Source organism: Triticum aestivum, chromosome 2D, assembly GCF_018294505.1.
Source record: "Triticum aestivum cultivar Chinese Spring chromosome 2D, IWGSC CS RefSeq v2.1, whole genome shotgun sequence".
Lineage (NCBI taxonomy): Eukaryota > Viridiplantae > Streptophyta > Magnoliopsida > Poales > Poaceae > Triticum > Triticum aestivum.
Window position 1 is genome coordinate 537,546,310 of NC_057799.1, and position 12,802 is coordinate 537,559,111.

The 12,802-nt window shown below is 44.7% G+C and overlaps 2 protein-coding genes across 2 annotated transcripts; one reads left to right on the forward strand and one right to left on the reverse strand.

The window, feature by feature from the left end:
• Positions 1-2,834: 2,834 nt before the first annotated feature.
• On the reverse strand, positions 2,835-5,008 carry LOC123054306 (40S ribosomal protein S11). Its single transcript, XM_044478040.1, has 6 exons — positions 4,878-5,008; positions 4,282-4,322; positions 4,070-4,170; positions 3,546-3,690; positions 3,366-3,455; positions 2,835-3,164 (listed from the first exon to the last, which is right to left on the reverse strand). The coding sequence occupies exons 1-6, from the start codon at positions 4,887-4,889 to the stop codon at positions 3,074-3,076; spliced, it is 480 nt and encodes a 159-aa protein (XP_044333975.1). The 5' UTR covers positions 4,890-5,008; the 3' UTR covers positions 2,835-3,073.
• Positions 5,009-5,173: 165 nt separating this feature from the next.
• LOC123054307 (CCR4-NOT transcription complex subunit 9) lies at positions 5,174-8,649 on the forward strand. Its single transcript, XM_044478042.1, has 10 exons — positions 5,174-5,418; positions 5,617-5,819; positions 6,040-6,111; positions 6,339-6,428; positions 6,556-6,598; positions 6,741-6,847; positions 7,201-7,296; positions 7,828-8,018; positions 8,097-8,166; positions 8,276-8,649. The coding sequence occupies exons 2-10, from the start codon at positions 5,619-5,621 to the stop codon at positions 8,396-8,398; spliced, it is 993 nt and encodes a 330-aa protein (XP_044333977.1). The 5' UTR covers positions 5,174-5,418; positions 5,617-5,618; the 3' UTR covers positions 8,399-8,649.
• The last annotated feature ends 4,153 nt before the right edge of the window (positions 8,650-12,802 follow it).

The following is a 12,802-nucleotide window of genomic DNA, read 5'->3' on the forward strand; positions in this document are numbered from 1 at the left end:
TGGGTGGGGATGAAGAGAGATGAAAAAAGAGAAATTATTGCGGATAGATCGGGTCCAATGTGGCAGGCTATCCGGTCACCACATTTCCTCCCCACATAGGAGCTTGGGTTGGAGACCATTCGACCGTCCTTAGAGCATCTTCAACAGGAGCGCTAAACAAGCGCCGCGCCGCAAATTTAGCCAGTTTAGCGCGCGCGCAACCCGGCGGGTGGCTCCAGCGGACGCGCAATAACCGCGCGCGCGGTATAAGGAGTTGGGCGCGCTGTTGGATTCGCTATCTCGCGCGGTGTATCTGGGAAGCCCGCTTCCGTGCGCGGCACACTCGAGCGCTCGCGCTGCACTCTCTCTTCTCCGCCTCCTACGCCCCGCGCGCGCCGGCGCCGGCGAACTGCACCCCATGGACGCACGCGCCGGCACCCCGCTCACCCCATCCTATAGCCGCGACCCCTCCATCGCCGCCGCCGTCGCAAACCCTAGCCCAGGTGGCGTTGGCCTCGCCTCCGCCGGAGCTCATCCGACCATCGGCCTCGCGCGCGGCCTCTTCATGCCGCCGCGGATGACCTCGGCGGCGGGTGGCGTCGCGCCGGCGCCGGCCTGAGCCGCCGCCCCCTCCTCAAAGCTCCCCAATGCGGCGCGGCCAAAGAAGGGCAAGACATCGGCGAAGAAAAACAAGGACGAGGAAGAATCGTCTTCCGAAGATGAGGACGAGGACGAGGAATGATGTGTCTTTCATTTGTGTATTGAACTTGATTTGCATTTTGAACTTGGTTGGATGAACTTGTGGGCATGATTTTGAACTTGTGGGCATGAACTTTTCTTCATCAACTTGTTTGTGTTCAATTTGTGTGAACTTTTCTTCTTCAATTTTATATGTCATGTTCATTGCATTTTGAATGTTTCAACTTCATTTTGTGTTCAAAATGCCATATATGCAATGCCCCGGTGAGTCACGCGCGCTGCATTTTTTGTGCGCTGCATTTTAGCGCGGCTGCTGGAGTCAGCGCTGCGCGCCGCGCCAAACCAGGTAATGGGCTCGCGGCAAAGCGGTTTTTTGCGCGCGGCGCGTTCGGCGCCTGTTGGAGATGCTCTTAGGGCCAACAATGCAGTCCACCACACCGTGTCCGAAGACAAGAATAGGGGCGAAGGCGGCATGACGTGTCCGAAGACAGGAATAGGGGCGAAGGCCATTCAACTGGAGTCACTAAATGTCCTCTTATTTCTTGGAAAAAGTTAAATAAAAACAAACCAAATGACCGCCTCCAGTCACTTTGACAAATTTATCTAGATCAATAGCAATTTAACCACACATTTAAAGCCAAAAACACTCAGTGGAAGATTTTCGACAAGTTTTTCAATTTCATCGATCCCAAAAACTCCCTTCGTCTCAAGCTTCCTCTCCTGTGTCTCCCGCGGATCTATCTTTGATGGATTTGCTCGGATCTCGTCGTTGGTCGTCTACGTTCGTGTGTCTTCGGGTTGAATCCTTCCAACCTACGTTATTCTTCATCGGCGGCGATTGTTGTTCTGGTGCGCTGGTCCTATGGGACCTTAGCACGACGACTTCCCGACTGTCTACTACAACAAGTTGTGCCCGACTCCGGCGATGGAGGGGTGATGACGACGGCGCACCTTCGGCTCGCTTCAGTGCTTGTAGTCGTCGCTAGGTGGTCTATGGATCTAGATGTAATTTTTATTTCTGGTGTTCGTTGTACTGCCATGATTGAAGATGAATAGATTGGAAGTTTCTCCACACAAAAAAACAATGCATAATTGCAAAGAGGTTGCACTCCATCCTTGGTAGAACGTGGCGGCGCGTACAGGCTAGCAATAAAGGGATCAACAAATTGCAACATTGAGCAAATCAATAAAATGACCAACACATAAAGCAGCAAGAACGGAAACTTGTGAACTCTTCGAGCAATGCACCTTGCTAGCACTTGTGCACACACACTTCAATACTTGTTGACGGCATTTTGAATGGTGTACCATCAATGGGGCAGGTACCTCTGTCCATGATCATAGATCTCTTCTATGTCGTAAGCTGTGTAGTGTTTGCGCTCATTGAACCAAATATGCACACTTTGCCAAATTGCTGCATTATGCTTCGTGGCTTGAAACTTCCACACATCACACAACAATTCATCCTCTTTCATTGAGTACGTAGCCATCGTGTTTACTTCAACTTGATGCATTCCGCTACATTTGGTCGAACACTCGTGTCGTGCCAGTGTGATCCGGGGTGGAACAAACGATAGCATAGCCCAAGCAAAATGCTAGACTTACAGAAATCCCACTACGGGCATTGATTTTCTCCCCATAAAGTTAGCTGTGGGACCCAAGTTGTGATGAATCCTAGGTCTCCAGCTCATCTCCGTAAACACTTTCCGTAGAAACTGCCCGTAGCCGTAGCAAAGTTCTAGTTGAACTGTTGAAGCCTCCAAGACAGGCAGACTTCTTAACGATAGCTTTGTCCAAGGAGGTTCGGCAAGTACTAGGTGGCAGCAAAGTGAAAACAATGTCGTCGATCAAGGGTGCGGACAGAGAGGGGAGAGTTCAAAGAAAGATGAATTCTGAAAATTTAATTCTCAAGGTAAAAAATCTACATACCTACATATGGAGCTCTTTTCTTCTAATTCTCTGCTAACTCGTCGTTACAGATAAGATACGAGCAAAACCACATCCTAGATTATGCACCATAATATTTTGCTAGATTATACACCATAATATTTTGTTACAGTTGATCGCAATTGCAACTTCAAAGAATGCCAGTCATCAAATTTAGTTTCACTTCATTAGATTAAAAACCTGAGGCTGGGAACAAGGCAACACACTGCTTGAGTAAATATCATATCACATCTGGGCAAACAAATTCACAAGGAATTGAGCAAAAGGACAATCAGGCAGTACAAATTTAAGCGAAACTATTAATGATAGATAGATTCCACAAAACATGTTCAGATCAGGACATTCGGTTTGACAGATAACACGGAATCAAATCTCGAAACAGCAGCCTGGTAGATTTCAAGTGCGAAAAAGTTCTGACTATGAACTACTCATAAATCAGAGTCTGGGCTTAGGCAGCGATGAAAGCCTTCTTCCCGCCTCCGGTGGTTCCAGCTGGAACGACCTTCAGGACATTGAATCTCACGGTTTTCGACAGGGGCCTGTTTCAGACACGAGCAACATACTTCAGCACAAAAGAAAATAAGCTTTCTGCAGTAATCAATACATCAACTATATAATGATGAATAGGAATATCACAGCATGTATGTATCAGTAACATAACTGCACAAGGGTCAACATACTAGAACAACCAGGCTAACATTCTCAAGTTGGATAGTTATGCAAGAGTAATTGAGTTTTACCTGCACTGGCCAATGATGACATGGTCGCCTTCCTTGACACGGAAGCAGGGGGAGATGTGAGCTGGGATGTTGGAGTGCCTCTTCTCATACCTGCAAGGTGCACAATTGATTTTTGAGTTAGAAATCCACAGGTTAGAACCAATGCATTATGTTCTCAGAATCATCAATGGGTTTACTTGCCTCTGATACTTCTTCACAAAATGAAGGTAGTTCCTGCGAACAATGATGGTCCGGTTCATCTTGGCACTGTGGCAGGTTCCAGCTATGATTCTGCCCCTGATGGCAACAGTTCCAGTGAATGGGCACTTCTTGTCAATGTAGGTACCTGGAAATGAATAGGAATTAATACACTGTCACAAGCTTAACAGAAAATAAGGCACAATTAACTATAAACGGTTTATGTCAACCACAGTAATAGCCAGACATTAGAAACAAAATATCAAGAAACAGTACATGGTACAATTCATGGCTCAATTGTTTCCACATGACCAAAAGAAAATCGGCTGTGTATCTACCAATGACAATCACTATACCAACTGAGAATTTACTAGGTTCAATTCTTTGTGTAGGCTAGGCTAGCAAAGCCAGGAGAAATGTACTGAAGTGTGATCTTAGGCACACATAGTTGCATTCATCAAGACTAGCATCACCTACTCAAGTATCAAACAGTGCTAAAATAGAAGGAATGGCCTACTATAGTTTACCATCGATCGCTTCCCTTGGGGTCTTGAAACCAAGGCCAACACTCTTCCAGAAGCGGTTGCCAGCCTTGCCAGGCCTCTTTGCCTTGTCAGCCTTCTTCGTGCTAAATTGAACAGAAAACATTGTTAGGGTACGAGCATTACATTGGATCAAAAAGAGATATGCACATTGCTAAACAACAACAGCACACAAGAAAGGTAATCGGACTCCTCACCTGAGGAAAACCTTTGGCTGCTTGAGGAAAGACTTCTCGGTCTGCACAATACCAAGTTTAAACTACCATTAGAACAATTACAACAAATTATGATCTATTGTAGAACAAACTAGAAAAACAATCTAGACTTCAAACTCGAAATGAACAATACAAAGGCTACTGCAACAACTTTTCGGAATAGACACTGTCACTCGACAGACACCAAGATCCTACTGGGTCCAAATGATCAGAGAAGAGCCCATACTGGCAGTGAAACACCAAGCTTCAGCCACATCATAAGACGATAATGACATGCTGCTAACGACTAAGCGGAAACAGCAGAAATCAACTAATGAACAAGTCGATAAAATTACCACAGTAGTAACCTATCGCACCACGAACACATCCAAACGACAGCAAGTCCTTCTGACCGCAAAGATACCGCATGCTACTCGATTTGCAAGGAATACGCATGCTTCTCCATGGACAGATCTAAGCATACATGGCCGAAAAGCACGAAGGCGCCGCATCGCATATCCCAAGCACCCGGCGCCGGCAAGGTAACGGGGGAGCAAAGGAAGAGCGCTACACGGTGAGGAGAGGGGGAGAGCCTTTACCTGCTCCGCCATGGCTGCGAGGTGGGCTTCGAGGGGCTCGGAGGCGGCGGCGGCGGCGCGGCGCGGGGATGCGGGAGCAAGGCTCTGAGAGGAGTTGGCGGCGGGGCGCAAACCCTAAGGGTGAGTGCATTCTTATAGCACTGGGCGCCGCTGCGGGAATGTGCAGCCCTTCCGTTCCGGGCCTCTCCACCCGTCTCCTCGGGCCGGCCCGTCACCGAGGCCCATGGGAGGCGGTGGGGCCCGCCTCGGGGTTCTGGGTAGATCAGGCCGTTGATGGTGTGTTAACCGCGGGGTTACGCCTGGGCCGTCCGATCTTAATGCTCGCTCCGACCGTCCTCCGTGCTGCGGACATAAACCAGAGATAGAGAGAGAGAGATCCCCTCGCCGTGGTCTCTCTTCCTTCCCCCACCTCCCTTCCCCCTCAGGTCACCGGCGCGGCGAGGCGGCCGCCGCTGCTGCCTCCCCCCCTCTTCCTCCCTCTCCGCGCGCTAGGGTCTGGTGGAGCGGATTCTTCCCGGAGTCGATCGAACTGATTCGTTCGGTAATCTCCCAAACCTGCGCTGGTTTTTGCGGATTCCTCGATCCGTCCCGTGCTTGCGGCGGCCGGCGGCGTGGGCCGACGCACCGGGCCGCTCGCGCGGCTGCGTGCGATCCGTGTGTAATGGCGACTCGATTGGTTGCGGTTGCTGTCTTTTCTGTCTTGAGAAATTAGTGACGGTGCTCCGCCGCTTTTGTGCAGTAATGGCGAACCTGCAGTCTTCCGCCTCCGAGCCCTCCTCCTTCGCAGGGGCCTCGCCGCCGTCTCCCTCCTCAATCGGTGGAGGCGCCGGCGGCGCTGCCTCGGCGGCGCAGGAGCCCAGGAAGATGGCGTCGGCGGAGCAGCTGGTGCTCGACCTCTGCGACCGCGAGCTGCGCGAGAACGCCCTCCTCGAGCTATCCAAGGTCCGTCGCGTGCTCTTCCAGTTCTAGGGTTCTAGCGCCTCGTCACGAGGACGGGTTTTGCGATTCGTGGTCTCTAGGACTTACCATGAAGTGAGCGATTGAAGCTTAATTTTGGGTTGCCATGAACTGAACAATTGCATACTGCGTGTTCTTCAGTCATTAGCATGCTATATAAGGTGTTTCGTAAGGCCAAAGTAAATCAATAACCAATTCGTTTCAGAAACGAGAGATATTTCAAGACCTGGCCCCGCTTCTCTGGCACTCTTTTGGCACAATTGCGGCACTGCTTCAGGTATGCGTAATTCGTCTATCTTCTATGTTTATGGTTTGCATGCTTCAAATTACATAAAAGAACTGGAAGCTATGTACCTTATGCTGTGTTTATATTGTCGAACTGTGAAAGCAGTCACTATTCTATTAGTGTTTTCAAGTCGGCACTTGCTGTTTTCGATGCAACTTGTCAAAGTTTGACCCTGCCTTGCTCATTTGGTGTATTTGACAACTTGGAAACAAACTCAGGAAATTGTGTCGATCTACCCTGCACTTTCACCCCCAGTTTTGTCGGCAGGTGCATCAAACCGAGTCTGCAACGCACTTGCACTTCTTCAGGTACAGCTCCAAATAAAAAGTGGGGTGATTACATTCACAAAATTGCTTGAAGGTACCCATGTTATTACATTTATTATTGCGTATCTTTATTGTCTAATTTTGTGTGTTTGTATTACAATAATTGCAGTGTGTTGCATCGCACCCTGATACCAGAATCCCTTTCTTACATGGTAACGAATTCAGCCATTTGCATTGTATCTCACATATCCTGATTCCTAGTAGCTTGATATGACAAAAGAGCCATTCGGCTTTTGGTATTGTTGTTGTTAGCGATTCATTTTCTTCTCTCTGTCCTCCATTTGTTCATTTCAGCTCATGTGCCCCTGTTCTTGTACCCGTTCCTGAATACATTCAGCAAGACAAGGCCTTTTGAGTACTTGCGGCTTACCAGCTTGGGTGTCATTGGTGCTCTTGTTAAGGTAATTTTTTGTACAATTTTACATGAACTAACAAATTTTGTATGATGCATCCAACTCTGCAATGTTATATATTAAACATGATCCTTTCACTAATTCTACAACCAATGAAGCTTCATGTTGTTTTCATTCCAATACCCTGGCATGAACGATGAATCTAATAAGGTCACAAGGGATACATCCTTATTACTTTGTTGTGTAACGTAAACATAAACAATTGAGTAGCTTATAAACAAGCAATGTTCTATCTAATGTTTTCTTCTTTCTTTTTTGGAATACTGCATGTGTTTCCAAATACCAAATGTTTTCTTCTTGCCTTTGGGAGAAGCTTCTTTACCTTATTATTACACATGCAGGTTGATGATACTGAAGTTATTGGCTTTCTGCTGCAAACTGAAATAATTCCTCTGTGCTTGCGTACCATGGAGATGGGCAGTGAACTGTCAAAAACCGTATGTATCTAACCATCTCAATCCTCGTCTAAAGTAGAACAATCTTTCTTTTTTGTTTAGTCCTAGAAAAGATCAAATTGCTTCTTCTTTTCAAAAATTATATTTTGCTGTCTGAAGTTCATGTGGAACGCTATAGCCTTCTATGCCACGCCAGGCTTCTCTCTGGTAATAACTTAAAAACCACTTCACAGTTTATAGACTTATAAAAGGTGTATTATGCGAGAAACCTCAAAAGCTGTTTGGCTTTGGCAATTCAGTAATTGACCTATGCTGCTAATTTTATCACGTTACTATTATCAGTTATCACTTGGACTGGAAGATCAAAAACTTTGTGGACACATAAATATGCCAACATTTTTGCAACATCTTTCCTGTATAACCCACAGGAGCTGAATATTTTGAGGTGCTTAAGATTTCTTTGGTTGGAATACACAAGTTGAGGCTAGGCCAAACAGGGTCTTATACAGATAACGAGATAAATGTATAGCTGTCATTCCAATTTCACTAATTTAGTCAAATATGCATAAGCAGGTCGCTACCTTCATTGTCCAAAAGATTCTGCTGGATGATATTGGACTGCGTTACGTGTGTGCCACCCCTGAGCGTTTCTATGCTGTGGGCAGCGTTTTAGGAAATATGGTAATTTCACTTGCTGATCAGCCTTCCACAAGGTTGCTCAAGCACATTATCCGATGTTACCTCAGGCTGTCAGATAACCCCAGGTTTGTGCTGTCATTCATATGGCACCAAATGATTTTACATCTATCTTCCCATGTGCTAATTTTTGTCCTTCCCCACAGGGCCTGTGTTGCACTGCATAATTGCCTCCCTGACATGCTGAAAGATGGGACATTCAACATTTCTCTTAGGGTGAGTCATGCTAACATATCTGTCGTTACCAATTCATTCATGAACTCAAATAAAATGAAATGTAGTTGCCGATCAGAATACTAATCGTGTTTATATATCTGAAACGAAGGATGACCCCGCGACAAGGCGCTGGCTCCAGCAACTGCTGCATAACGTGACAGTGGGCGGCATGGGAGGACCTGGCATGGGGGTGCCTCCCCAGCCAGGCCTGGATCACATGATGGGGATATGACCCAGTTTAGTTGCTGCAATTCACAACAATAATAGAGTCTCTTGTGAAATGCAGGTAGGGGAAGATTATCTTCCCTCAGCCGTCTAGAGGTAGGCTGTGCGGTGTCGGTGTAGTTTCAACCTTCCGGAAAAAGGAAATGTTGTTTGTGTGTGTGTGTTTGTGGAAACATCAACAGCAGCTCAAACTGGTTTGCTTATCCTGTAATACTGGGAACACAAGCAAAGCAAAGCTGTTTTCTGGGGGTTTTTTTAGGTCTTGCAGCGATTTTTCTTCTTTTTTTTTGCTATCGAGGTTCAGCGTCTACTAGGGAAGTAGCACATTATGCGGATGGAATTCTGAAGAGTTAAACCTGAAATACTAGTACCTTTTCAATTCTTTATTAGGAACTAAATTCAGTCCCTTTCAGACGGACCCGTCTCCATGAGACTTTCATATCACACGGAAACTCACTGCATTAGACAAAGCATGCCTGCTGCTGTGAGGTGACAGGTTCGAGTCCAGAAAACAGCCTCTTGTAAAAATGTCGAAGAAGGTTGCGTACAAAAGGCCCAAGGTGCTCGGACACTTCCCCTGACTCTGCGCAAGTGGGAGCTATATGCAACGGGCTGCCCTCTTAGTAGCTAAGAGCATCTTCAACAAGTCCCATTTCCTGGTCTAGGGTGAGTTGTGCCCAAAAAACTTCAACAAATCCTGTAAATGCGAATTTTTCTAGGGTTCCTTGTATAATCAGCCCAACTTTTCCTCTATCTATGGGGTAAAGATCTTCTCGTAAACCTTCCCCTAAAAGTGCCACTTCAGCGCATTGCCACCATGGAAAAGATCTTCCTGTAAACCTTCCCCCTAAAAGTGCCACGCCATCACATCATTGCCGTACCCACTGTGTCGCGACCACCGTCGTCCATTGTAAGCCGCTGTCACCCGCCCGCCATAAACCAGTTATAGGTGGAGTTTCTAAGGGGACTTATTGGAGGTGCCCACCTGCAAACCTCGCCTAAATTATATGGACACCCTGTATAACCACTTTTAGGGGGAGTTCTACCCATATGTTACTATGGATCAACAAATTCGTAACTGAAAATTGCTTTCGGATCCCAGACACCAGTGAGCTTACTTTTTGACAAAAAATATGCTCACATGCAAACCTCGACTTTTTTTTGCATGTAATGTGGAAAGTTTTATAAATAGTCAGGGCAGCCAACAGGCTGCTAACCGAAAAAGTAGGGACCTGAATTCAGCCAACAACAATTCACCATCAATGTGCATGCTAACTTTGCACAAAGATGTGTTGATTGATTGGCATTCCTCTTAGATGATGAATAAAAAAAGAAGTAAACCAACTAGCTATGTCTCCAATCTCTATCAGAAGGGGGGCACCAGATCAAGCAATCATTCGACATGATCACCTGCGCAAATTCATAGAGCTTGGGCAAAACCACACCATCACGCAAAGATAAAGCTTCAATGATGAGTTGATCCGTGATCCCGTCAGGCGCTAAGGAAGGACGAAGATACATGTGCGACACGACCCGCAGCCCCTTCCCCTCCCCCCGGCATCATTAACAACATCGCTTGTATTGATCTTGACCCAACAATCTCCTAAATCCATAGCATAGACTGTGCCAGGCCAATCTTCTCATGGTCGGTGTGTCCACCGGTTGCGAGAGTTTCATATGGACCACATGAAAGTGTATATAATCCCTTTAGTGAAATTTGGTAATTAATGTCAACATATCTTAAGGGACTAATGCTTCAAGTACTTATCTCAAGAAAGTTTCCTTATGTTGCAACAAAAGAGATGAAAGGTGAGCCCCAAAATTTTCATGAAGACGGGTGTTTGCTAAACCAAGGACCTGCCCTTTGCATTTTAGTTATCCAAAATCACACTGAGTCCATATGCATGCCAATACTATCAAAAGGGAATGAGGTTACTAAGCTAAGTTTCTTTCTCTTTGTGCTTAAAGATCAAACTCCAATCCCATGTGACAGGCGTGGTGAGCAATCTTCGTCATTCAGAATAATCAAAGTCCAATGCCCTCAAAATACTTTTATTTGTCCACTATATCTACCTACACTTTCATACTTTGGAGTTGTCCAGTTCTTCTAGTTGGAACCGTTGAGTCATTCTCCCAGATAGCAGTTGCAAACCCTAATTGTTCAGAGCTACCAAGCATTCCACTCGGAACCACTAAACCAGCTGGCACACATTTTGTTGCCCTCTCAAAATTTCGGAAGTAGTAATAGAGAGCTTGCCACGGGTGCGGTAGTCCACTCGGAGCCTCTGAATGCTATCTGGTTGAACCATGCAAGTTGTTTGAAAGTTGCCACCTTTAGTATTGTCCGATGCTTCCAAGTTGATCACTCCAGAGCCTCCGAGCTGTGTTAAAGTGTGTGTGACGATTATATTTTTGTTTCATAAATACCCCCATCCATTCCATTAGTTCACTCAAAGCAAGCTCCACTCTTATCATTTTTTTAGAGAGAACTCCACCTTCTTGTGCTGATTTCAAAGGCCTTTCACTACAACCATGAAGCCAAGTATTTGAGATCTCATCACCTCTTTGCTTTTCACTCCTGCTTCTCTAATCAATAAGCTATATGAAAGGATCGAAGAAGTCGACCAGAGAGGAGGGTGAATAGGATACTACAATTTTTTAAACTTATTTAACAAAGTTAGGGAATGCGCGGATAAAGTAAGTTCTCTAGATATGCAATCTACGGTGAGAACAACTTATATGGCAAGCAAGTAATTCCTACTCGTCCTCGAGTAGGTAAATGATAAAAAAATATGAAGTGTGAATGCTAGCAAAGTGCATAAGTTTGATCAACGATAATTTCAATCACTTTTCCTATCATCATAACAACAACTCTTTCTCATAAAACTCATCATGTTAAAGTAGCAACCAATTCACATGTTAAGGTTCAAACAATGAAACTCAACAACCTATATTCTTAGTCACCAAACAATTGCAATTCAACTTATTCAACGGAGTCTAAGTAAGAGCTCCACATACTCAACCATCATATAGTCTTCTATGATTGCTAACACTCACCGCATACACATGAGCAAAACGTTTCAACCAGACACATAGAAAGATATGGGCTTATAATTTCGCCTCCCAACGTATTCACCTCAAGGGTGATGTCAACAATAATAACTCATGCTACCCATATCCAACTGTATATATGTGCCTAGATCTTTCCTCACCACATGATGCTTGCCAAAAGAGAAAAATAAAAAGGAATAGAGAGAAAAACTTTGACTCTTGCATGAAAGTAAATACATAAAAGTAAAAGATAGGCCCTTCGCAGAGGAAAGCAGAGGTTGTTATGCGCTTATTTGTTTGTATACTCAACCCCTTAGTGCAAAGTCTGTTGCTTTTATTCTTTGCCATCGCAAGTTCGTACAACGCTCAATTTTCTCTTACACTAAATGATCTAACACTTTTAGAAGCAATTTTTATTGCCTTATTGCACCGATGACAACTTACTTGAAGGATCTTGCTCAATCCTTAGGTAGGTCTGGTGGACTCTTGAAAATAAGATTTGGTTTAAGGGTTGTGCACAAGTAGTATCTCTACTTGGTGCAGAATTTTTGGCTAGCAAGGATGGGGGGCAAGCACCACATGTTGAAGGATCTATGACAATATAACTTCTATGTGAATATGAAAAAACATAAACCATTACGTTGTCTTCCTTGTCCAACGTCAACAATTTTGGCATATAATATTTTGATGGGGGCTCACAATCACAAAAGATTTCCAAGATAGTGTATTTGCATGTGAAAGTTCTCTTCCTTATACTAATTATTCATGAATTGCTTGTATGACCAATATTGTGATTGTCAAGCTTCAAAAGATTTCACTTTCTAAACCCAATGTGAAGCTACCACTAGGCATGATATAATTTCAACTTCATGATATTCAATTCATTCAACAATTTACTCATAAGATACAAGTGAAGATCAAACGAGTAGTTATGTAAATGGGTAGCTATTTGAGGACTCTCTCTTATTTAAAAACTTTCAGATCTAAGAATTTTATTAAAACAACAAGCAAAACAAAATGATATTCCAAGAATAGCACACATCATGTGAAGAAGCAAAAACTTAGGCTCAACCCATACTAACTGATAATTGTTGAAGAAGAAAGGTGGGATGCCTACCGAGGCATCCCCAAGCTTAGATGCTTGAGACTTCTTGAAATATTATCTTGGGGTTCCTTGGGCATCCCCAAGCTTGAGCTTTTGTGTCTCCTTAATTCCTTTTATATCACGGTTTCCCTAAATCTTAAAAACTTCATCCACACAAAACTCAACAAGAACTCGTGAGTTAAGTTAGTATAAATCAATGCAAAAATCTTATCATTCTCTATTGTAGCAAATCACAAAAATTATTATTCAACATTG

What these genes read in the sequence shown, in the direction of transcription:
- LOC123054307 (XM_044478042.1), top strand. Translation starts at nt 5,619, where the DNA reads ATGGCGAACCTGCAGTCTTCCGCCTCCGAGCCCTCCTCCTTCGCAGGG. An exon ending in GCAGTGAACTGTCAAAAACC is followed by an intron (nt 7,297 to 7,827) that starts GTATGTATCTAA and finishes ATGCATAAGCAG; the next exon opens with GTCGCTACCTTCATTGTCCA. An exon ending in CATTCAACATTTCTCTTAGG is followed by an intron (nt 8,167 to 8,275) that starts GTGAGTCATGCT and finishes TCTGAAACGAAG; the next exon opens with GATGACCCCGCGACAAGGCG.
- LOC123054306 (XM_044478040.1), bottom strand. An exon ending in CAGCCAAAGGTTTTCCTCAG is followed by an intron (nt 4,171 to 4,281) that starts GTGAGGAGTCCG and finishes TGTTCAATTTAG; the next exon opens with CACGAAGAAGGCTGACAAGG. An exon ending in GTCATCATTGGCCAGTGCAG is followed by an intron (nt 3,165 to 3,365) that starts GTAAAACTCAAT and finishes TGTCTGAAACAG; the next exon opens with GCCCCTGTCGAAAACCGTGA.